Raw genomic sequence first — 21390 nt, forward strand, 5'->3', positions numbered from 1 at the left:
TTTTAATTCTCAAAGCCAATTGTTAAATGTTAAATTCTACATTCAGTTACTCAATAAAACCGATGTGGCTCAGTGAAGAATGACTTTAACTGATGCACAGTTACAATTTTTGGAAGAGTGTGAGGAAGAATTCTCAAACAGATTCTCCGACGAAGATCCGGAATATAAGGCAGTTTTCGACCAAGGGATTCTTTCACCTCCAATAGAATACCCATGGGAACAGCAATCAAACTACCACAATCGCAATAGACCTGGCTCAAGTAGATATCAGGGCAATTCATTTAATGATAGGAGCAGAGATTATAGACGAGGGAATCGCTATAAACATTACCAGAAGCGAGAAGACAAAAGTTTCCATCCATATTAGGTAAGCAAAAAAGATTCTTTCTTCCATGTAAAAAAATTTGCAAAAAAACTTGTTTTGTTGATGCAGGTCCATTCAGCATTTTACTAATTGCACAGTCCAACAAAGTGTAGTAAGTAAAACTGTCTTTGTTAACTATTGAAAGTAGTTCATTATAAACCCAATTATGACTGATCTAAGAAAAGCAGTGTTAGGTCTACCCCGCAAAAAGCCCTCCCAAGTAAATCTTGGAATTGCAAAACCAAATTTTTCCCCTTTAAAATGGCAGTATTATTTTGATAAAGAAGATTACATTGAAACTGAATCAGGAAAGCATCATGTATATATCAAAGGATCATCTGGCCCATTGGTGCTGTGTTTGCATGGTGGTGGTTATAACGGTTTGACATGGTCTCTTTTTGCAAAAGAAATACATGAAAACATAGAATGTCAAGTAATAGCTATTGATTTCCGTGGACATGGAAATACCAAAACTAATGATGATAACGATTTGTCTTTAGAAACTTTAAGTGAGGATGTGGCTGAAATTGCAAATAAACTAGCTGAGAGGGAAAATGCTAAGGTTATATTAGTGGGTCATAGTATGGGGGGTGCTATTGCAGTCAGTGCTTCTTACAAAATTCAGTTGCTAGTAGGACTTTGTGTGATAGATGTAGTAGAAGGCACTGCTTTAGATGCCTTATCATCAATGCAAAGTATCTTAAGAGGTCGCCCCACTTCCTTTAAAAGTATTCCACATGCCATTAGATGGTGTTACAAAGGGGGACAATGTCATAATCTGGAAGCTGCAAGAATCTCCATGCCAGGTCAAATAATTAATGCCAAAACTGGACAGTTGGCCTGCGATGAATGGCAAGATTTTGACAAAATTGACGGCATCAACTTGTCCAACCCTATTGAAAAACAGCTGACTGTGTCAGAGTCTAGTATCAAAGAAATTGATGAAGAGACAGTCTCAGAACAAGAAGAAACTAAATTAGGGCCTAGTGCTTCTAGTGTGAATGAGAATGCATTTAAACGTCCAAAAACTACAGAGAGTCAGTCAAATGAGGATCCCTATTTGTGGAGAATAGACTTAAGCCAGACTGAAACTTATTGGCAGCAATGGTTTCAAGGTTTATCAGAGAAATTTTTAGGTACTTCCTGTCCAAAAATACTGATTCTGGCAAATATTTTTGGACTTGATACTAAACTTACAGTGGGCCAAATGCAGGGGAAATTTCAGTTGCAAGTGTTGGCAAAAACAGGACATGCAGTACATGAAGATCAACCTCGCCAAGTGGCTGAACTTTTGAGCATTTATTTGGTGAAACAGAAGTGTGCTGAAACAAAGCCTGGTTTCTCTATGCCTTTGTATCCCAACACATGCTGCTAAATAAGAGCATTCAAATTCGTTAATATTTAGATATATATTGCTTTTTGTTGTTGGAATTATTTATTTCCATTGCTAGTTGATTATCTTAGCATACTTGTGTAGCTATACTCATTGTCAATGTTTTAATTAAATATTATTTAAATATATTCCAGCATAAACATGCTTAATTTCTGTTTCTTCTGTTTCCATTTACACAAATAATGAATTTTTCTGTTTCCATGGAAATTTAATATCTTAAAAATCCCTTTCATCCTCAAAAATTAAGTCCAACATGACAAATTTCTACAACCTACTGCACAAGTAAAATTAATGCATACAAAGTAAACTTTAAAATTTATACAAAAACCATTATAAATTATACTATCATAGTCTTTACTACACCAACTTAAATAAGTTACCATTCCTGCTATACAATAACATCTAATTTTGACTAATAATATCAAATCAATCACATAACATACTTGTTGAACATATCTACTTTATATAAAACTTAAACAGCATGTCATTGATTATTATTAACACCTAGAAAAAAAGTTCTATGTTTAAGTCTTAAAGAACTTAATTTAAATAACCATGGACAGCCATCCCAAAATTAAAATTGTTCCTCCAAGGGGAGCCAATCTTCCAAATTTGTTATCAGCAGTAAGAGCATGATAGTACAATGTGCCAGAAAATAAAATAGTTCCTGATAAGATTAAGGTACCAGCCTGGAAACGCAAAAAAGGTCAAATGAAGACCTATTACTTTGATGCAATACTTACAATTTTAGGATTCTGACACAAAGGAATACTAAGTAGTGCCAAGGAATGAAAGAAATGATAGCGATTTGCTGTATCATATATAAGTTTCAATTCAACTTCTCGGTCTTTAGGGAATGTTCTGTGTGCTCCATATGCCCCTAAAGCAACTGCTGAGGCTCCCAGCAAAGCTGCTATCCGAATAAATGGTCCCCCCTCAGTTGCCAGTTTCCATAAGGGTGTTTTCTCAGTTATAACTGTTACATTTGGAATAGGAGGTGAGTTGTTTTTACTGTTCTGCAAGGAAACACAATTTCTCGCTAAGCAAAATGTGAGAATACAGAAAGCGCTTACGAGAACCATCGATGTTACCGTTTTTGAGACTGGGTTATCATATAGAACAAAATTTACGAAGTCGTAAAATCCCATTCCGTTATCAAATTTCACCTTGCTATCCTGACTTGCAGAAGATAAATACGCTTAAATTAGAAATATTTCTCGATTATAGAGATATTCAAATTGGAATTAATTAATTGAAAACAACGTATGATTTGTTAAAAATATGACAAGTCTTTACTTAGCAAAGAAAGATAAACAATGGGATATTCAAACGCTACTTCGGTCTATCAAAAACTTGATTGACATGAAATGTTTTCGAAAGTGGCTAATTGTGCACTTGTACCATCACATCTACTACTCTATATACACACACTAAATTCGAAAAGGCAAACTGTCATCTACGTCAATCAGCTGTCTTATTTGAGCGCCCATTAAAAAAAGAGTTTAATTTTTTGTTTGTAATCTCTTCAGACAATACTGAATAACAATTTTTCCGGTTTCATTTAGATATAAATTATGCAATGTCACATTTAATTGCGCAACGTCTGTTTGTATAGTTACTAGCTAATATAAATAGTTCACCTCAGAACTTTGGTACATTTGCTACTAACCCTGTGGAGCCAAGTGCATCGTCTTCAAGTCGTCTAAACATGGGTCTACTTACTGAAGGTACTCCATTAACATGGGAAGAGACCAAGAAACTAGCGCCCCACGTGCGGGAGCATGGCATCAACCAGTTCATCAACATTTACAAAAAGCTTAAAGAAAGAAAAGGTGATGTACTCAAGTGGGGTGATGAAATTGAGTATATTGTGGTTAAGTTTGATGATCAGAAAAAGGAGGCCAAGGTAAGTCTCCAAGCTGAGGAGCTGCTGACTATATTGAATGAAAGAGAGCACCAAAACCCAGACACTGTAAAGTATTTGTGGAGGCCAGAATTTGCTGCTTACATGATTGAAGGAACACCAGGGAAGCCATATGAAGGTACACTTGCCCATTTCAATGTGGTTGAAGCCAATATGCGGATGAGAAGGCAAGAGGCTACCGAGTTGTTGAAGGCTGAGGAGTGTTTGATGTCACTTACAAGTTTTCCTAGGTAAGTTGTGGAGTTTTTTTTTTAAGTGAGAACATAACAGTACTGTTTCCCAAAAGCTACTATTGTGTGAGAATATTTAATGATTAAATTAAAACCATAGAGAGACAAATTTAAAACTTTTTCAGTTTTTATTAGACTGTTCAGTCACTTACTTTTTTTAATTTTATTTGTTTCCTTTTGCAGACCCTTAATTACTGAGATTATTTTATTAAGTTACTTCATAATGTCTAAAAGTTTATGTTCCTCTATAAGATAAAACTTGTTCGTGTATACTTTGCTATGTGTTGTGAAAACTCTCTTTTTTTAACTTGACTATGCTGAAACTCTTGATGTTTATCGAGCAAATATAGATTTGTTATTATTATATTTTATTCTAGATTTACATAAAAGTGTATACTTAAATTTAAATTGCCCTTGGAATTAACTGGAATGTCAATAATCACATACAAATTGATTGTTTTATACTGGTATTATTATGAAATGTTCAAGGTTATTATGGGTGCATTGTTGTGTTTGGCACAATAAAATATAGAAATTTTACCATTCAGTAATGTTTACTGTAAAGGAATAATCTTCACAAAAGCTGTAATTGTATGAATTTCAGGGATCTTGAAAGGAAATTTGGTTAATAAAAATTAATGATTATTTCTGGAAAGACCTTGAGGTTTTTGTGGTTTGATTGTATGTTTTATAAACTTTTAATGCATCTACAAAAATCGTCTATATTATTAGGCTCTTTTCTGTGCTTATTCTTTGACAAAGTAGTAAAATAACTAAAACACAATCCAAACGTTTTGTAATAGGTGATAAAGCTATCTATATTCTTATCAGATTTCCTCTACAAATAAAGAGATTGCTTGTAAAGTGCTATGCAATGAAACTAGAATCACATGCACTGGAATTTAAGATATGAAATTGCAGATTAGGTTGTCCAGATTTCACTGACCCACCTACAAAACCAACGCCCAACGAAGGCGGAACAAAATCTCTCTTTTTTCCTGATAAAGCAGTATTCCATGGACATCCTAGGTTCATGAACTTGGTCCGAAACATCAGGAAACGAAGGGGTGAACACGTGGCTATTAACTTGCCAAGTAATGATAATTTTTTAAAAATTAATTTTTTTCTTCATCTGAATAATGAATTTATGAAGTAGGTACTTTACCAAAATATAAAAGTTTTTAGGGATAAAAATACGAAAATTCCGGTAGATGACTCACATTCTCTGCGTAAGGCAGCCAAGCCGGACTGTGTGTATTTAGACGCCATGGGTTTTGGTATGGGGTGCTGTTGCTTGCAACTGACATTTCAGGCTTGCAATATAGATGAAGCCAGGGTTTTATACGACCAACTTACGCCGTTGTGCCCGATAATGGTAATTTAGTAAGATTTTTATTGAATCGGGAATGCACTTTTCTTTTTAGTTGGCATTTACAGCTGCCTCTCCGGTTCACCGTGGATTTTTAACAGACGTAGATTGTCGCTGGAATGTGATATCTGGATCGGTGGATTGCCGTACTGAAGAAGAAAGGGGCCTTAAACCATTGAAGAAGAATAAATTTGTGATAAAAAAATCTCGCTACGATTCGATAGACTCGTATCTCTCACTTCAGGGGGAGAAATACAATAATCTTGCAGTATTATATAATGAAGAAGATTATAAGAAGCTTAGAGACAATGGGATTGATCATTTGCTAGCGCAACACATCGCCCATTTGTTCATTAGAGACACTGTGTCGCTGTTCTCGGAGAAAATCAACCAAAACGATGAAGAAGATACTGATCATTTTGAAGTAACTGCTTTTATTTTTATCCCATAATTTTTTAAATATCTTTAACAATTATTTGTAGAATATTCAATCTACAAATTGGCAAACAATGCGCTTTAAACCACCACCCCCTCACTCGACTATTGGATGGAGGGTGGAGTTCAGGCCTTGCGAAGTGCAAGTGACCGATTTCGAGAATGCCGCGATTGTATGTTTTGTAGTTCTGTTAACCAGAGTTATCCTATCTTATCAACTAAATTTCCTCATTCCTATTAGCAAGGTATGATGTTGAAAATGCAATTATTGATCTTTTTTTACGTCTTTCCAAACTTAGGTAGATGAAAATATGCAAAACGCTCAAAAGCGCAACGCTTGCAAGGAGCAAAAATTCTGGTTCAGAAAGGACATAACTACAGACGTAAGTCCTCCTGAAGCGAATCGGTGTTGCGCGGGTACGAGCTGTGAACCCAAGGAATGTGATTTAGTAGGGTTAATGACTGTGAATGAAATTGTTAATGGCAAAGTACGTTTCTCAACGTTCGGTTCACTATTTTACTGATTCAACACGTTGCAGGCTGGTGATTTTCCAGGACTAATTCCTTTGATTAATAGTTATCTCAATGGCATGGACGTGGACGCGGATACCCACTGCACCATTCAGCAATATTTGAAATTCATCCAAAAAAGAGCCTCAGGGGAACTCTTCACAACTGCCTCTTTCATTAGAAAGTTTGTTATTGAACATCCAGATTATAAGTAGGAGTTTTGCGATTGTTTTTAATTATTACATAATTAATTTTGGGGTTACAGATACGACTCTGCAGTGTCAGAAATCATCAACTACGACCTTCTGAAGACCCTTAGAGACATTCAGAAAGGTACCAAGCCTTGTCCAGAGCTCATCGGATATAGTGCCACTTCAAAGACAAAAGAAAATATACCGCATGCCTTAAAAAATGATTGCTGAGCTTTAATCAATTTTGTTTAAGAAACTGAATATTATTAAACATTTTATATTGTTATTTATAGATTTAGGCCACGGTGCAATGCATTTAAAAGTATATTACAAATTATTGTTGCAAGTTTAATTTAAAAATTTTGGGTAAAACAAACATTTATTAAAGTTTTTTTTTAATAACAACTATTGTATTTGTCAAACATTAACTATATCACATAACAAATTTGAATTACTTGGATTACTGTATTCACATATTGGACACTCATATTTTGAATCTGCAGCCTGATTTCCCTGGAAAATTAAAAGAATTATTGAACCAATTTTGTTTTTAAAAACAGTCTTTTCTGTTATGCACACAGTCAATTTGATAATAAAAATTAACAATCATAGGATACTTACCTTTAAGCAAATATAGCAGAAAACATGAATGCAACCCATATGATGAGGTAATATAGGACATTGGCCACAATGTGCACATTTTGTGCTCACATTCATCTCCCTGTTAGGAAGCACATAATCCCTTATAGTTCTCCCACTGAATGGATTATATTGTTTAATTAACCTTTTTAATTTGTAGTAGTTAATTAATGGTAAAATGTAAACTAGTATTTCCTAAATGAAAATATTCTCACCTTCATGAAAATATAAATAAAAGAATTTTGGACTCACAATAAATCCATTCCAAAGTAGTTCCCTGGCAAGATACTTGGACTCAAAAGTCCTGGCAGATTTTTGAGAAGCATATGTTTGATTGAGCCCCAACATCCTTTCAATTAGCAAAGGTTTTACGCCACGTCTTATGAATATGGCAGTATTAATCAGATCTAGCACTTTTATTAAAATATGCCATTTAAGGAAAGTTTTGTTTATGCTGTGTGAAGGGTTCCACAATTCACATCTATTTTTAACGTACTCTGTGCTACTAAAAATTAAGTAGAGACTCTTTTTAAAAACAGAGATATCTTGGTATTTGATATTTAACAACTGCTGTCCAAATGTTGAGCCTTTATCAAAAACAGAATACTTAAGAAGTCCTAAGCGAATCAATAGGTTTATTTCTGTATGAATGGGGGTAACTAACCCCGGCTGAAAGGATACAAATTATACCATAGATAAGGTAGGGATAAAGAAAATGTACTTACAGGGAGATGTTTAATTGTATCTTGAATTATTTGTTGGAACGATTTCTCTATTTCGCGATCCAGATAAATTGCATTCATTTGTGTGACACGTAAAAGATTGTTTTTGGACATTTTAGAATTTTTTTCATATATTCAAATAATAAAAATTGAAGAACAAGTTTTTAAAACAATTATAAACATAAAACATAATAACAAAAAATTCTAACCTCAGAAAAATAATGATTGACATTGACAATCTGAACATCATGGACAAATTCGAATTGTCAAGTCCCTAGGAGAAAAAAAGACAGAAAATCTAATTGGAGAATAAGCCATGTTAGAGACTGACGTCGCAGAACAGCTGCGTTTTGCCTTTATTCACCAAAATATCACGGAAAGTAAATTTAAGTTACATCGATATAAATCGAGAGCTATCGAAGAAAAAGGACGTTTATCGCCATTGTATCATAAGTCTGAAAATTTAGTCGTTCACAAGTTTTTGATATTATGAAATTAGGGTTAGTAATAGGATAGTAACGCTCAAACTAACAGGGTCATCTTGAAATGAAGCAATATCGAGTGAAATTACTACTACCGCTGCTACTAAATAACTTAGCGTTAAGGATTTCCCTTTTGGACTTATTTTTTTAGAGCTACAGCAAAGTTCTTAATTTTATTCCGACATATTATTGTATGATAAACAAAAAAATACATTTCTTCCCAAACTATATAGGTGTCCGTTAAAGATTGTTTCAAAATTTTTGTTTAATACATTATTCGCAACACTGAGAATTATCATTTTCTGAAATCTAATTTTTTACTTATTCAATTCAATCCTGTAAAGTATTATGAAAAAATATGTTAAATACATTTCACTTTAATCGACAAATTAAATACCAACGCTATTTGCGAAATCTATGAATAAATTTATTAAACTTGATGGCACCCGGTTTAGGCACCGTGATAATGTTTTGGACTATTAGCCTTTTTAATATACATACATATACATACTAAAACCACTACCAATTAAAGTTTAATCTCTGAGAATATTACGAACAACTGTTTGTTGACATAAAAGAGCTTGCACCGATTAGATAAGACTCTCAAAATCACGGTAAATATATTCAAAGGTTATAGCCAGTTATCAAATGTTTCCTTTTGAAAATGTTTTCCAAGAAACTTGTTCAGGTTAACATTACTCATGTGAGTAAAAAGAGTTGTAGAGAGTTTAGGAACAGACCTGACTTTACCAAGGTAGGGAAAGTTAAGGATTCATAAGGCTTATTTTCTTGTTAGTATTGGTGATTCCTTTAGAATACCTATCAAGTGGAGAGAGGTTTCTACAATTATTTGCAAGAACATCATTTAAAATTCTTCGAAGATCTTCTAGGAGATGGAGAACGGGTTTTAACCAATTTAAGTGATTTGGAAAAATATAATGTAGACTGGTATTTACAAGCCAGAGGTAATTCCACCTAGTTTTTGAATACTTTACTTTTGCTAGATTAAAAAACGCATAAGAACAAAAGAGAGTTGTAACATTTCCAGAGCTTTAATTGATGATTTTAGGCTCAAGTGCTGTGGTTCTAAAACCGAAAACAACTCAAGAGGTGTCAACAATTCTTGAATATTGTAACTCCAACAAATTGGCATTATGCACTCAAGGAGGAAATACTGGATGTTCAGCGGGTGGAGTGCCCGTTTTCGATGAAATAATTCTCTCTACTGAGTTGATGAATGAAATTCTTGAAATTGATGAGCATGGAGGCAAACAAAGTTAATTTAATTTAAATTGACCCTAAACATGTTGAAAATTTTAGGTACAACTCTCTGCCAAGCAGGAGTGATATTAGAGACACTCGACAATGCTTTAGCTGAAAAAGGCTTTATGGTGCCCCTTGATTTGGGATCCAAAGGGTCATGTCATATAGGCGGAAATGTTGCTACAAATGCTGGAGGGGTGCGGTTGTTGAGATATGGAAACATGCATGGAAATGTTTTAGGTCTAGAAGTGGTAAGTTAATGCAATAAGGTATCGGCCCTAATAAATGATGACTCTTAACTAGGTTAAAGCTAATGGAGAAGTTTTAGACTGTTTAAAAACGACGAGAAAAGACAACAGCGGCCTGCATATAAAGAACATATTTATCGGATCTGAAGGCACTTTAGGAGTTATTACCAAAGTTGCTCTGCATTGCCCACCAAAGCCTAAAAGCAAACATGTAGCATTTTTAGGTAAGTAAGTGATGGTTATTTATATTCTTTATTATATTGGATTGTAGGCTTACAGTCGTATGATAAAGTATTAAAAACGTTAAAGAAAGCGAGGGGCGAGCTTGGTGAAATATTGTCTGCAATTGAGGTCATGGATGCCTTCACCATAGATTGGGGTGAGGAACATATAAAATTCAAATCACCATTAGATAAATATCCATATTATTTGCTAATTGAAACCTCCGGCAGTAACGAAGAGCATGATGCTTTAAAAATAATTTCGTTTCTCGAATCAGCATTACTAGGAAATTATGTTTTGAATGGTATTGTTGCCGGAGAACCTTCGAAAATTCAAGTAGGTTATTGAAAACGAGAAATTAATCATTTCGGGATAATAATGATTCTTTACAGTCTATATGGGCAATAAGGGACAGACTTCCTGAAGGTTTTAAAGATCATGGATGGTTCGGACTGTACGATTTATCACTGCCTGTCACGAAATTTTATACATTAGTGGATGAAACGAGGGCATATTTGAAAAATCAAGCAGAGGCAGTATTTGGATTTGGACATTTAGGTACGTCAGATTTCTCAGTATTACCATAAAGTGAAAACTTTATCGGCAGGTGATGGCAATATACATTTAAACGTAATGGCAAGAAAATATGACAAGCGTTTGGACAAAGATTTGGAAACATTTCTAACTAAGAGAGTGCTGCATCTTCGCGGAAGCATGAGTGCTGAACACGGTTTGGGATTCCTTAAGAGAAAGTATTTACCTATGGTTAACAGCCCCGGATCGTATCAATTGATGACTGAACTGAAGAGATTGCTAGACCCCAACCGCATTTTGAACCCTTACAAATTATTCCCGTAACATTTTTATTTTAAGACACATCTTTGGAAATATGTAAATATAACATAATAAGAAGTTTTATTCTAATTTTTAAGTGGCAGTAAAGACTGGACACTGCTCTTTAACAAAAAAAGTGTTTTTCCAAATGACCCATCTCCATTCACAATGTCAATCTTAGGTTCCCGCATATTATTATATGCTTGAATTATACTAAAATATTATTTTTGTTAGAATCATTCATCGTATTCTTAACCGGAACTCTCATTAAGTACTTACTCTTGCCTGAATTTCGTGTCGTCCTTCAAGAGTTTTTCTTGTGCAGTAACCAAATCTACACTTCTCCTGGAATGCCGTTCAAGCCTTACTTCCTCGCTCACATTGAGGAAAATGACTTTCTCAGGTTTCAGTAAATCTTCGGGCCATTTATAAATTTCGTTCGCCGCATCTGGCAGTTTAAGATATTGAGGGTTGTCTGCTACAGCTTGAGCAAGGGCGTACGCTGTCGTTGAATGCCAAAACCTGTATATGGGATGTCCCAGATACAATAGTAGAAATGAATACTGGGTGGTAGAGGATCAAACAGAATGACTCAGCCAAGCTTGTGTTACATGTGTGCAAAAGTTGCTAGATTGCACTACAGGGTGTTGGATAAATTTTTTTAAGTTGTGAATTGGAAATAACTGGCAGTTTTTGATTTATTGTATCGAAAACCTCCCCTAGGAGTAATTTCGAGTCGGTAAATGAAAAACTGTGAGATTCATTTTTAGTGTACAGAATTAAAAAAACTTACAATATTCTGTACAATGAAAACAAGTAGCTATTCCTTTATTCACCAGCATGCTATATTCATTTAGATCAAAGATTTTAAGGCATCCAGAACGATTATAGTATAAATTCCCTTAAACTTTATTACATGAATCGAAAATTGAGTCATTTTTCACAACTAAATTACGTTTTAGACATAAAAAATAGAGACACAGAACAAAATTTAAAGTGAATAATAGTGTTTAGGCATTCACCTGTCCATTAACACTGGTTTCTTATCCAATAGGCAAGAAACTTCTAATGCAGCAATGTAATTGCCTAGAGAGTAGTATGCAGACCTCAACTCAAAATTTCTATCAAAGTAGTCTCTCAAAAATCTTATTGACTCTGGCGGAGTCAACCACTTCTGGGCTCCCCATACTTTTGCCAGCTTCTTTGACATTGAAGTCTTGCCTAGCAAATCATACGATGTATCATATCTTATAGGTAAATTTAGAATGCAGGGCAAAACTAGGGTACCCACGAAAAATTAGTAATACCTATGAAATATAACTATAAAAAAGAGATTTCAGACATTTCCTTTGTCTCATGGATAGAATTAGGTTTATTGAAATAATTTTAAGTTTAGATTAAGGTACCCCATAAATGAACTTTAACTTTTATAATATCTATACAGAGCCTCATATTATAAACTTTATATGGATATTAGTAATATGTATTTCAACTTTAAAAGTTGACTCATATTTTATTGATGAAGTGGCTAATATAATGTTTATAAGGACTCCAAAATTTCTTATTTTTGATTTTTCTAACAATTTTATATTTTGTCAAATAAAGAAATGTGGTATATTGAGACACCCTGTGTCTTGAAAACAGGCCTATATATTATGATCCTGACCTAAAAATTTTAAGACCAAGTTACCTTGTTCTTAAAATTTTATATTGTAACAGCCTACTACAGCAGGCTGACACAATATTTCTTTATAATCCTGATTTTCTTATCTGAACATTTTAAGGATTGTCTTACCTGAGCCATCAAGCCCCTCCAGTACTATTAAAGGATATTTAGCACAATTTTTTTCCTCATCGCATTTAATTTTTGCTTCTTTGTAAATTTGAATGAGCTGCTGAACCGGCTTGAAATTTTCATACTACAAAATGATATGCAATAAATATTATAATAATGAAATTATTCTATTTGTCTTGATTCAAAATTTGTATTAAATATTTAACAAATTTAACATACAACGTTATTCAACAATTCAACAGTCCCTCAAAAAGATTTATATAAAAAAATTAAGGTTATAGACACCCCATACATTTGAGACTATTATTCACAGCTTGGTTAAAAAAAGAGAGCAAAGTACCTGTTGCAGAACTCTCAAAAAGGACCTAAATTTGTTTCCCTACAAAATGCAAGTGTTCCAAGAACTTCAGCCTTTAGATTATGAAATGAGGATAACTTATTGCACCTCATTCAATAAAACACTGAATAACAATCTTCTGGATCTATCATTCAGTAGTAATGAAGCCTGGTTTCATTTGTCAGAATATGTGAACTTTCAAAATATGTAAATGTGGAGTGCAAATAATCCTTACATATTTCAAGAATTTCCATTACATCTGCAAGAAATAAGAGTTTGGGTTGCTGTCTTCCAAAGACATTTAATTGGACCAATTTTCTTCAAGAGAGTGTAACAGCGGAGTGTTATCAAACATGTTAGATGAGTTCATTAATCAACTACGCCCTGATGAATTACAACAGGGTTATTTCCGACATGATAGAACAATAGCTCATACAGCTTGTACAACCTTAGATTATTTAAGAGAATATTATGTTAATTGTTTGATAAGTTTACATACAGAGCATATCTACCTACCTCGGTCCCCAGACCTTATACCATTGGATTACTTCTTGATCCCAACTTTAAAAAATTAGTTTTTAGACAACCAACACACATAATCAAAGCCTTAAGGAACGGATTGGAACAGTGTGCAATTATCACCCCAGGAGGTCCAGAGTATGAAGCGTTTGGTAAACTTGTGTATTAAAGTGAATGGACAATATTTTCAGCAATTATCGTGAATTTTTCAAATAATTAGTCTTGTGTTGTTAAAAAATAGCCTTAATATTTAATTGAAATCTTCAAAATTAAAAGTAAATAAAGCAACATAACCTCACTCGACTCCTTTATCAAAAATTAATTTTAACACCATTTTGCGGCATATGATCAAGCTACGACCTACTTTTTATCTTTTATTTCTCTTGTGTAAAACTCCACAGCTGGCTAAATTTGAACTTTAAATGATCACTTGGTATTATAATAGGCAAAACTGCCATCATCACAAAGACAAAAGTATACGTTTCTATAATAAAGACAACGAGAACTCAAAGCTGTTATGAATGTCTTTTCAACTTTTTCTACTATTCTTCTGGAGCGAGAGGACGGACGAAGGAAGACGATACACGTACAAACAAAAGCAAACGACATGCAATATCGATATCGATATTTACACTAAAGTAAATTAAACTACCAGAATGAACAAAATCATAAAAACAACCCAACATTATAAATCAAACGTTGAAACAATTCCACATTCCATCTTTATTGTTTATTTTTTTGTATTTATATTTTTTGAACATATTTGCAACTCTTGGGGAACATTTTCGTTCTAAAACTCGCTTTTCCCGCTTTCGTTCGTCTCTTTCGTAGTCTCCATATTTAAAGGAAGAAATGAGATATCAACAAGGCTTAAATCTCAACATTGATCGAGAAAGCAACTCACCCTCAGATGGCAACAATATTGAGGATGGAAATTTCATATAAATGGGTCATGGTCAAGGTTTCAGAAGGTGCCCAATGCAAAACAACCACCGCAGTTTTCAGTGATGGAAGAAGATTCCATCCAGGTCCTCACAGGCAAAGCTTTTGAAATAATGTTACAATTTCAAGTACCCACATTCAAATTACCATCTGTAAATCTGAGTGAAAAATAATTTAACAACAGCAATAAGTTGTTTGTTGACAATATCTGTCTTGAAGACATCAGTGAGGATATATCAAAGCCTTTCAAACCCTGTGGAGAAACATCCTAAGTATTCATGAACAACAAAATAAGCTTTGGATTTATCACACTTGACTATCATTAAATGCCAAGAGAGAATTGGATGAAATAGTATTGAAAGGCAAGAATCCAAAAATTAGGATTGCTTCCTAATTACACAGCAATTAAAGTAAAGAATCTGGGCTTCTATGTCACTAACACATTGTTGTACATTATTTTCAGCCCCTTTGGACATATTAAGAAGGAACATGTTATAGTTGATAAGTGTGGTAAACATACTGGAGTAAGTCATATTCATTTCAGATGAAAATTCTTTGCAACTTTATTATTAAAAAATGTTTAAAAAACTGCTATTTTTTTACTGTATCACTTAAGCCAGTAAATGTTGAAACTTTTTAAGCTACAACAGATACTGATGGTTATTCTAACAAGCATGTCTACAAGAAAGAAAGAGTGAGAATCTGCCGAGATTTGCTTGACCCAACAGCTTTGAATTTGAGTATGGCACCAGATGGAAGGCATTCTTATGAATTTTACTATCAAAAAGAAGAAGCATTGAAGAAGGAATTTTTACTTGGAAAAAAAAATTGATGTCCCAAATGAGATATGCCAAATATGATTATGATACAGATCAACTGAGAGAGGAGTTGAATACATGGGAGTAGCAAAAGGAATGCCAAAAAAAAGAATGGAAAGCCAAGACAGGACAAGCTGACTCTGAAAGACTCAAATGCATTGAGGTGCTGAATCAGCAGAAGGAAAAGCTGAAGGTTAGAATGGCTGTTTCTGAAAAAAATATGATGCACAGGCAGTAGGAAAATATTCATGCAGGTCTGCAATTTTCATAATTTTCTCAATTAGCAGAAACAAACTTCCAAGAACATTAAACACAACTTAATTATGCCTCTTATAAGGACGTTCAATATACTTCTAATGATGGCTGATGAGCTAGACCTCCAGATCAGAAAAGAAAAGAAGGATGTTGGATTTTAAATAAGAGGCATGTAAATTAAAATGATTATTTTCAGAACCAAAGACGTAGGTTTTAATTTTATTAATTTAATTATTACTAACCAAAAAGGGAATTGGTTTAATTATGATACTTTTACTTCACAATTATTGTATTTAACATCTGATATGAAGTGTAAAGTTTAGTGGCACATAATATCTTGTTTTCTAGACCCAATAAAGGGTACATATTCTTGACATAATAATTTCTGTTTCTATTTTCCTTTATAATAAAATAATTTTAAAATGATGTCAGTTGAGAATTGAACAAAACAGTTTGAAATTATTAAATTATGAGAGAAATATGTTCTGAAAGCTGTTTCGTTGCTATTTTGTAGGCTTGAAATTAAATTTGGAGTTATATAACAGAATTTTGATTTTTGCTATCACTTAAGAAATGGGTCCATTATTGATTGTCTATCTGAATTACCTATATTAGTTACACATTATACATTTACATATTGCTTAAAAGTATAAAAAAGATTCATGCAATATTGTGTAAAGACCTTGTGACGCGATTTTCAAAAATTCTGTGATAATATTGATATTTGAACATATTGAACAAATCAGTATTTTTGCAATATTGATACCATATTGCTACAACATTTATCAATATAATGTACTACTAGTGCTCCTATAATTTTATTTCTTATCTAACTGATTTCTATTTTGTAAATTTTTTTAAAAAAATGATTGTTCGATTATATGTCCAATATATAAGAATATATAGAAGAGTCTGCTCAGAAAAAATTATATCTATATAAACTGTTAATTAAAACCAAGTTGGTAGATTGTTGATTAACATTGGTACACTAAAACCAAAATGCTTTAAGCATATACACTTAAATACCTCAACAATCTGCCCTTTGGACAAATCTTACCTTTGACAAATCTTCTAATATTTGTCCAACATTTCTATAGAGACCGAAGGTTGCAAATGTATTCATGGCTAGATTATTTTTCAATTCCTGATGACGGAACTGGAACCTAAAGTCTTCTAACATAAAAACAAGACAATAAATAAATTGTAGTTATAGTGACTCAGTGATGAATGACAAATATAAGCCACTCCCTTCTTTTTTTAGGTATTTTCGTAAATTTTTGGATTTGATTAACCTCCACCAGTTGATTTTCAATTAATCAGATTGATCTCTGATCAATCTGATCCAGATTATAGTTATCGAAAAGACCTTTTTAGTATCGTACATACACTGGGAGTCCCCTGGTTGCGGAAAAACTTTTAACTGTAAACGTGCCTGTTGAGACCGTACAGTATGTTTTATTGAATTTATATAAGTCAATATAGTTAAGACACTTACGCAACAAAAAAAATTATAAGAACATTTCACAGAAACAGTTTACTCTTTAAATTCAGGAATTTGGATTATGAATTTTACCATTACGAAAGTTTATAAAATTTCTAATTTTATAAAATATAATGCGAAGAAAATGGCTCACGGTGGAGTGGAACCTCTCACTGTTGCCACATTTCTCTTCTTCTAATTTCAAATTCAGACAATGATGGTTTGATTATATATGATTAACTGTCATCTATCATTCTCTCTTTTTTTTTTGCTTGTTTATATTGCAATTTTGACTTGAAACTTTTTTTGTTTTTTTTTAGAAATTTATGGTTTTTTCATGTTTTTTAGAGTTTTTGCTGCTATCTGTCTAGTTATTATTTCTTAGTAATAGTTCTGAAACTTATAAATTACCTAGAGAAGTCTGCCATAGTATTGCTAATACTTTAATAAGTGTTCCCAGAATTATCAACTTACATCCAATTTATCTTACAAACTTTGGTACTTATTTATTCATGGATCTTTTCGAAGACAAAATTTTCCAAAATGACCCTACTTATATGAAGAGCCTCATAGGAAAGACAGTGCATGTAAAAACAATAAAAAATGAAGTATACACAGGTGTTGTCTATGTTATAGATCCTATATACAAAACACTGGTCTTACACACTAAAGAATCCGCATCTAATAAGCATGACACTGTGCTGATTCTTTATTTTGCAATTCAAAGTCTTGAAGTATTATCCCAGGCCATTAAAGAGAACTATTTAATGAACGAGAGACCAAGGACTACAACAAAAGAAGCAACTCATGAGAGAGAGAGACTGAAAAAATGGCTACACAAAATGTATATTAATGCAGATGAGATTGGTGATTATTTGAAAATTGATGATAATTTGTTAATAATGCCCCCTTATGGATTAGATAATTGTATATGCAGTAACACTATTGTTTTGGAGAAGATTAAGAATATTATAAGTTTAATGCCTGAGGAATTTGAATAGGAAATTTTTTACTATTGTCAATAAGGTAAAATATATGAAGTTTTCTTTTTTACTGTTTTTCATGTTAGTGTCTTATAAATACAAATGAATGAATTTTATTTTGCAATATATTAGAGCCAGAGCTAGATTACTCTTAAAGAGCATGTTAAAACTACCTAATAAAGTCTTTTAAGTATCTTATTGAGTTTCAGCTACAAAAATACTACATCTGATTCTCAAAAAACATCTAAATTAAAAATTACATTTAATTTTATTGAATCAACATCTCTTTAAAAAAAAACAAAAAAACAATCACTTAAATACTTATATTTGAATCTGGTATATAATAGTTAGATATATATTCCATAATAAGAAACTATATATCACTATAATCACCTATACTTTATCAAGCTGAAAAGCTAAAATTTGCACTAGAGTGCTTAGTATGAAATGCTTGTTCTTTTTCAGCATCAATTTGAATCTGGTCAAAAGTGTCTAAAAAATACTCAATTTTCTTCAATAAATTGGTCGCAACATTAGCAAATTCCTCCCATATAAGGTATTTCTGAATCAAAAACATTTCCATGTCTCCAGTGGTTTTGTTGATACTAAACTATTATTGTGAATGTTATTGCTTTCAACTTTTAAAGATCAAAATTGAAGTGTTCTCTTTAAATATGATTTCCATAGGTTTAAAAGACTGCCAATGGAATTCTTTTCTTGAAAGAATTGAAATGTGACTTAAAATTTAATGTTTTGTATTTTTTTCTTATTAAATATACTTATTTTAACCTGACTATTATCAATTTTAGCCAAGATGTTTTCTAAAGTATAAGTGAGACGGTCCACAATGTTCTCATGGAGGTCAATTTTATGAATGTCCTGTAAATACTTTTGACTTCAACAAGACCATTACAGCACATCTAATTTTTCAAAATGGCGCTCAAAGTTCGTGATATATTTTCGACAATATCACCGTTACTAGAGAACAAATCTAATGCCTGGTAATGCTGTAGTACAGTGATACAAAATAACAATTTAACTGTTAACTTTTTGCTAATGAATGAATTTTGATAAAAAATAACACAATATTTCATAAAACTGTTATTTATTTGTAAGTACAAAGATACGAGTACAAAAACATGATTGTTTTTTATTTATATCATAGCGGTTTTTTAACAACAAACAATACTAACAATACACTTCAACGCTTAATCATTGTTGAATATTTACATTAACTATTTACTTCTGCAATTTATCATCTTTCTTAAAATACTTAATTTCAATTTTCTTTACTAAATCAATCAGGGATGGATATCTCCGAACAATTTCGGCTAAATCATTCCTTGTTAATGGAGTTGTCAGGATGGTGAAAAGGTGTCCAAATACTAAAGCATCTAATTCAGTAGGCCTGAAATACATATTATTTTTACAATATCAATTAGAAAGTGGAAGTGTGTCGAAATGTATTTCTCACAACCAGGTATTGACTGGTGTTCCAAGTTAACAGGTAAGAGACAACAAATAGTCACTTACGAATCCATAAAGAAGTATGCTTTATTATCTAGCCTGTCACTTAAAGCTTTGCAGCATAATTCTACTTCTTGATGGACTTCATATAGGTTTTTGTTGTACCAATCCAACAATTTCAACTTTTTTACAATTTGTTTCTTTTTTTCCCTGTTTTGAAAATGATTAAGGGGCCAAGGATGCACTGAACCATGCCTAATGCTCGTCACTTCATCATAAGTTTCTTTATCTATCCAGCAAATGTATAACTGAAAGATGAGTAAATAATCTCTTTAAATAAAATAAAATAGGATAGGAATAACATCAGAAAGATCATTAAAAAAGTGTGCTTACCTCTGCAATTTCAATGACATTTCTCACTAAAGTCATGTAAGCTCTCAAATTAGATTTTTGTTCATCATCAAGTTTGTCAGTTAAAGATATTCCCTTTCTATTTACGAATTGTACAATGCCTTCTAATTCTGCAATAACAAATAGACCAGCTTTGATAAAAGGGACTTTCCCAGTAGGTGACATGGCTTCGGCATTAGCTCGTGGCTCAACTTGAAAACTTAGATTACACATTTTCAGGAATGCCTGAACTGCTAAGCAATTTGCATTATCGGGAAGTAAAATTTGTTCCACTTCGTAAGGTTGGAACAATTTAACATCTTTTGGCCAAGGTTCTTGTGCTAAAGAAAAAAGTAGTTATAGTACCATTTCATTAGGATAACGGTATTAAGTATAATTAATACATGTTTAATTTTTATCTTCAAATTGGACGTGAAAAATTTATCGAAACCCAACGGGAAGCAAATGAAAAACTATATAAGTTGTTATATTTCGTGAGTAAAGCGTATTAGTAGGAATGTTCGGTACCTCCTAATTCAATAGAAATTGTATCTATCAACGGCGATGGCATTTTTCTTTTTTTTCAATTTTAAATGACATAACTTTCTATTTAAAACATGAGGAGGATGGGCAAAAACGTTCATATATCAAGTGACAAAAACACACAAAGGATTCCGACAATGCGATTACTGACAAATGTCGTAATCATTTACTGACAAATGTCGTAATCATTTACTGTTAGAGAAGTTGTAGCGATTTCGATTCGCCGACGGTATACGTTCGGTTCCCATAGAGTAAACAAATCCTAGTGCTCTTTAAACCTACACAAACCACAGTGCAAAATCCCTTCTGGTTATATTTAATTAGTTTCCTACATATAAGAATCACATACCAATAAAAATTACGAATTCAGAACAATTTTCTGAAGGAAGATATTCGACTGCAGAATCATGACAAAATACTTAAGGTTATTGTTCATAAAGGAATGAAATTTAAAATTCACATATATTATTCAGTTTTTGAAGCTATTAAATTTTTAACAGATTGAAACAAAATATTAAGGTTGATAGTGGCTTCATTTTTATTACATACAAATACATATTAATAATGAACATGACGTATTTAATATCGTATGAAATTTTAAATTAGTATTATTCTCGAAAAAACCTTAAACTTCTTTTTCGATTAAATTCTCTTTGCGAGTATCGGAGGAAATGTATTTAATCATTATAAATATTATTAAAGATCTTAGTGTTAAAGAATCAATGGAAATATTCTTTTCTTATAGGTGTTTATCGATATTTTACTTGTTACGTCATTTGTGAATCTGTGTGGCAAGCTTCTACAGATATTTTTTCTTGATAATTTTGTGTGAATGACAATAATAACATTTATCCCGCCGGTCACGAAAAAGAATCACTAGGCGTTTTTGTTAATTGTCTACGCAAACATGAATTTCCAAACGGAATTCGTAAAACGGGAACTTTTTGAAAGTTTTGTTGTAACACTTAGAATAAACTTATAACTACTGTGTATAGAGTATTATTGTTATCAGTTGTTGGAGTACATGTAGAGGAG

At 32.5% G+C, this 21390-nt stretch overlaps 8 protein-coding genes across 10 annotated transcripts; 4 read left to right on the forward strand and 4 right to left on the reverse strand.

Annotated features, from left to right (window-relative positions):
- Positions 1-227: 227 nt before the first annotated feature.
- On the forward strand, positions 228-1897 carry LOC136415788 (protein phosphatase methylesterase 1). The gene is made up of 2 exons (XM_066400588.1): positions 228-367; positions 434-1897. The coding sequence occupies exon 2, from the start codon at positions 531-533 to the stop codon at positions 1737-1739; it is 1209 nt and encodes a 402-aa protein (XP_066256685.1). The 5' UTR covers positions 228-367; positions 434-530; the 3' UTR covers positions 1740-1897.
- Positions 1755-3035, reverse strand: LOC136415789 (transmembrane protein 256 homolog). Of its 2 annotated transcripts, XM_066400590.1 has the most exons (3): positions 2831-3029; positions 2501-2773; positions 1755-2446 (listed from the first exon to the last, which is right to left on the reverse strand). In XM_066400590.1, exons 1-3 carry the CDS (start codon positions 2903-2905, stop codon positions 2303-2305), a joined length of 492 nt encoding a protein of 163 aa, XP_066256687.1. In that variant the 5' UTR covers positions 2906-3029; the 3' UTR covers positions 1755-2302. The 2 variants fall into 2 exon arrangements, with proteins under 2 accessions (XP_066256687.1, XP_066256686.1); XM_066400589.1 differs by having other exon boundaries at positions 2501-3035.
- Positions 3036-3222: 187 nt separating this feature from the next.
- On the forward strand, positions 3223-6792 carry Gclc (glutamate--cysteine ligase). Its single transcript, XM_066400882.1, has 8 exons — positions 3223-3911; positions 4833-5005; positions 5090-5286; positions 5336-5704; positions 5763-5960; positions 6015-6203; positions 6255-6436; positions 6491-6792. The coding sequence occupies exons 1-8, from the start codon at positions 3466-3468 to the stop codon at positions 6645-6647; spliced, it is 1911 nt and encodes a 636-aa protein (XP_066256979.1). The 5' UTR covers positions 3223-3465; the 3' UTR covers positions 6648-6792.
- Positions 6793-6807: 15 nt separating this feature from the next.
- Positions 6808-8035, reverse strand: Pex2 (peroxin 2). The gene is made up of 4 exons (XM_066400884.1): positions 7781-8035; positions 7308-7724; positions 7038-7250; positions 6808-6929 (listed from the first exon to the last, which is right to left on the reverse strand). The coding sequence occupies exons 1-4, from the start codon at positions 7889-7891 to the stop codon at positions 6834-6836; spliced, it is 837 nt and encodes a 278-aa protein (XP_066256981.1). The 5' UTR covers positions 7892-8035; the 3' UTR covers positions 6808-6833.
- Positions 8036-8885: 850 nt separating this feature from the next.
- On the forward strand, positions 8886-10850 carry LOC136415957 (D-2-hydroxyglutarate dehydrogenase, mitochondrial-like). Its single transcript, XM_066400883.1, has 8 exons — positions 8886-9013; positions 9074-9224; positions 9329-9526; positions 9580-9773; positions 9826-9994; positions 10042-10328; positions 10385-10550; positions 10600-10850. The coding sequence occupies exons 1-8, from the start codon at positions 8924-8926 to the stop codon at positions 10848-10850; spliced, it is 1506 nt and encodes a 501-aa protein (XP_066256980.1). The 5' UTR covers positions 8886-8923.
- LOC136415959 (UMP-CMP kinase 2, mitochondrial-like) lies at positions 10837-17005 on the reverse strand. Of its 2 annotated transcripts, XM_066400887.1 has the most exons (6): positions 16988-17005; positions 16550-16665; positions 12622-12745; positions 11849-12047; positions 11106-11348; positions 10837-11039 (listed from the first exon to the last, which is right to left on the reverse strand). In XM_066400887.1, exons 2-6 carry the CDS (start codon positions 16613-16615, stop codon positions 10913-10915), a joined length of 759 nt encoding a protein of 252 aa, XP_066256984.1. In that variant the 5' UTR covers positions 16616-16665; positions 16988-17005; the 3' UTR covers positions 10837-10912. The 2 variants fall into 2 exon arrangements, with proteins under 2 accessions (XP_066256984.1, XP_066256982.1); XM_066400885.1 differs by lacking the exon at positions 16988-17005 and having other exon boundaries at positions 16550-16703.
- A 269-nt stretch (positions 17006-17274) lies between these two features.
- On the forward strand, positions 17275-18091 carry LOC136415866 (gem-associated protein 6-like). The gene has a single exon (XM_066400725.1). It carries the CDS (start codon positions 17485-17487, stop codon positions 17971-17973), a length of 489 nt encoding a protein of 162 aa, XP_066256822.1. The 5' UTR covers positions 17275-17484; the 3' UTR covers positions 17974-18091.
- Positions 18092-19170: 1079 nt separating this feature from the next.
- LOC136415920 (metaxin-2-like) lies at positions 19171-20474 on the reverse strand. The gene is made up of 4 exons (XM_066400831.1): positions 20341-20474; positions 19816-20153; positions 19489-19730; positions 19171-19363 (listed from the first exon to the last, which is right to left on the reverse strand). Exons 1-4 carry the CDS (start codon positions 20381-20383, stop codon positions 19195-19197), a joined length of 792 nt encoding a protein of 263 aa, XP_066256928.1. The 5' UTR covers positions 20384-20474; the 3' UTR covers positions 19171-19194.
- Between the last annotated feature and the right edge of the window lie 916 nt (positions 20475-21390).

Source organism: Euwallacea similis, chromosome 21 (assembly GCF_039881205.1).
Source record: "Euwallacea similis isolate ESF13 chromosome 21, ESF131.1, whole genome shotgun sequence".
Lineage (NCBI taxonomy): Eukaryota > Metazoa > Arthropoda > Insecta > Coleoptera > Curculionidae > Euwallacea > Euwallacea similis.

What these genes read in the sequence shown, in the direction of transcription:
- LOC136415788 (XM_066400588.1), top strand. Translation starts at nt 531, where the DNA reads ATGACTGATCTAAGAAAAGCAGTGTTAGGTCTACCCCGCAAAAAGCCC.
- LOC136415920 (XM_066400831.1), bottom strand. Translation starts at nt 20,383, where the DNA reads ATGCCATCGCCGTTGATAGATACAATTTCTATTGAATTAGGAG. An exon ending in AATTTCTATTGAATTAGGAG is followed by an intron (nt 20,154 to 20,340) that starts GTACCGAACATT and finishes TTTTTTCTTTAG; the next exon opens with CACAAGAACCTTGGCCAAAA. An exon ending in ATGTCATTGAAATTGCAGAG is followed by an intron (nt 19,731 to 19,815) that starts GTAAGCACACTT and finishes CTCATCTTTCAG; the next exon opens with TTATACATTTGCTGGATAGA.
- Pex2 (XM_066400884.1), bottom strand. Translation starts at nt 7,891, where the DNA reads ATGTCCAAAAACAATCTTTTACGTGTCACACAAATGAATGCAATTTAT. An exon ending in ATACAATTAAACATCTCCCT is followed by an intron (nt 7,725 to 7,780) that starts GTAAGTACATTT and finishes GTATCCTTTCAG; the next exon opens with CCGGGGTTAGTTACCCCCAT. An exon ending in TCTGCTATATTTGCTTAAAG is followed by an intron (nt 6,930 to 7,037) that starts GTAAGTATCCTA and finishes TTAATTTTCCAG; the next exon opens with GGAAATCAGGCTGCAGATTC.
- LOC136415866 (XM_066400725.1), top strand. Translation starts at nt 17,485, where the DNA reads ATGGATCTTTTCGAAGACAAAATTTTCCAAAATGACCCTACTTATATG.
- LOC136415957 (XM_066400883.1), top strand. Translation starts at nt 8,924, where the DNA reads ATGTTTTCCAAGAAACTTGTTCAGGTTAACATTACTCATGTGAGTAAA. An exon ending in TGAAATTGATGAGCATGGAG is followed by an intron (nt 9,527 to 9,579) that starts GCAAACAAAGTT and finishes TGAAAATTTTAG; the next exon opens with GTACAACTCTCTGCCAAGCA. An exon ending in CAAACATGTAGCATTTTTAG is followed by an intron (nt 9,995 to 10,041) that starts GTAAGTAAGTGA and finishes ATTGGATTGTAG; the next exon opens with GCTTACAGTCGTATGATAAA.
- LOC136415789 (XM_066400589.1), bottom strand. Translation starts at nt 2,905, where the DNA reads ATGGGATTTTACGACTTCGTAAATTTTGTTCTATATGATAACCCAGTC. An exon ending in TGTGTCAGAATCCTAAAATT is followed by an intron (nt 2,447 to 2,500) that starts GTAAGTATTGCA and finishes TTGCGTTTCCAG; the next exon opens with GCTGGTACCTTAATCTTATC.
- LOC136415959 (XM_066400885.1), bottom strand. Translation starts at nt 16,672, where the DNA reads ATGTTAGAAGACTTTAGGTTCCAGTTCCGTCATCAGGAATTGAAAAAT. An exon ending in GGAGGGGCTTGATGGCTCAG is followed by an intron (nt 12,048 to 12,621) that starts GTAAGACAATCC and finishes ATGATTTGCTAG; the next exon opens with GCAAGACTTCAATGTCAAAG. An exon ending in AAACCAGTGTTAATGGACAG is followed by an intron (nt 11,349 to 11,848) that starts GTGAATGCCTAA and finishes TCCCATATACAG; the next exon opens with GTTTTGGCATTCAACGACAG.
- Gclc (XM_066400882.1), top strand. Translation starts at nt 3,466, where the DNA reads ATGGGTCTACTTACTGAAGGTACTCCATTAACATGGGAAGAGACCAAG. An exon ending in TCCTCATTCCTATTAGCAAG is followed by an intron (nt 5,961 to 6,014) that starts GTATGATGTTGA and finishes TTCCAAACTTAG; the next exon opens with GTAGATGAAAATATGCAAAA. An exon ending in ATGAAATTGTTAATGGCAAA is followed by an intron (nt 6,204 to 6,254) that starts GTACGTTTCTCA and finishes AACACGTTGCAG; the next exon opens with GCTGGTGATTTTCCAGGACT.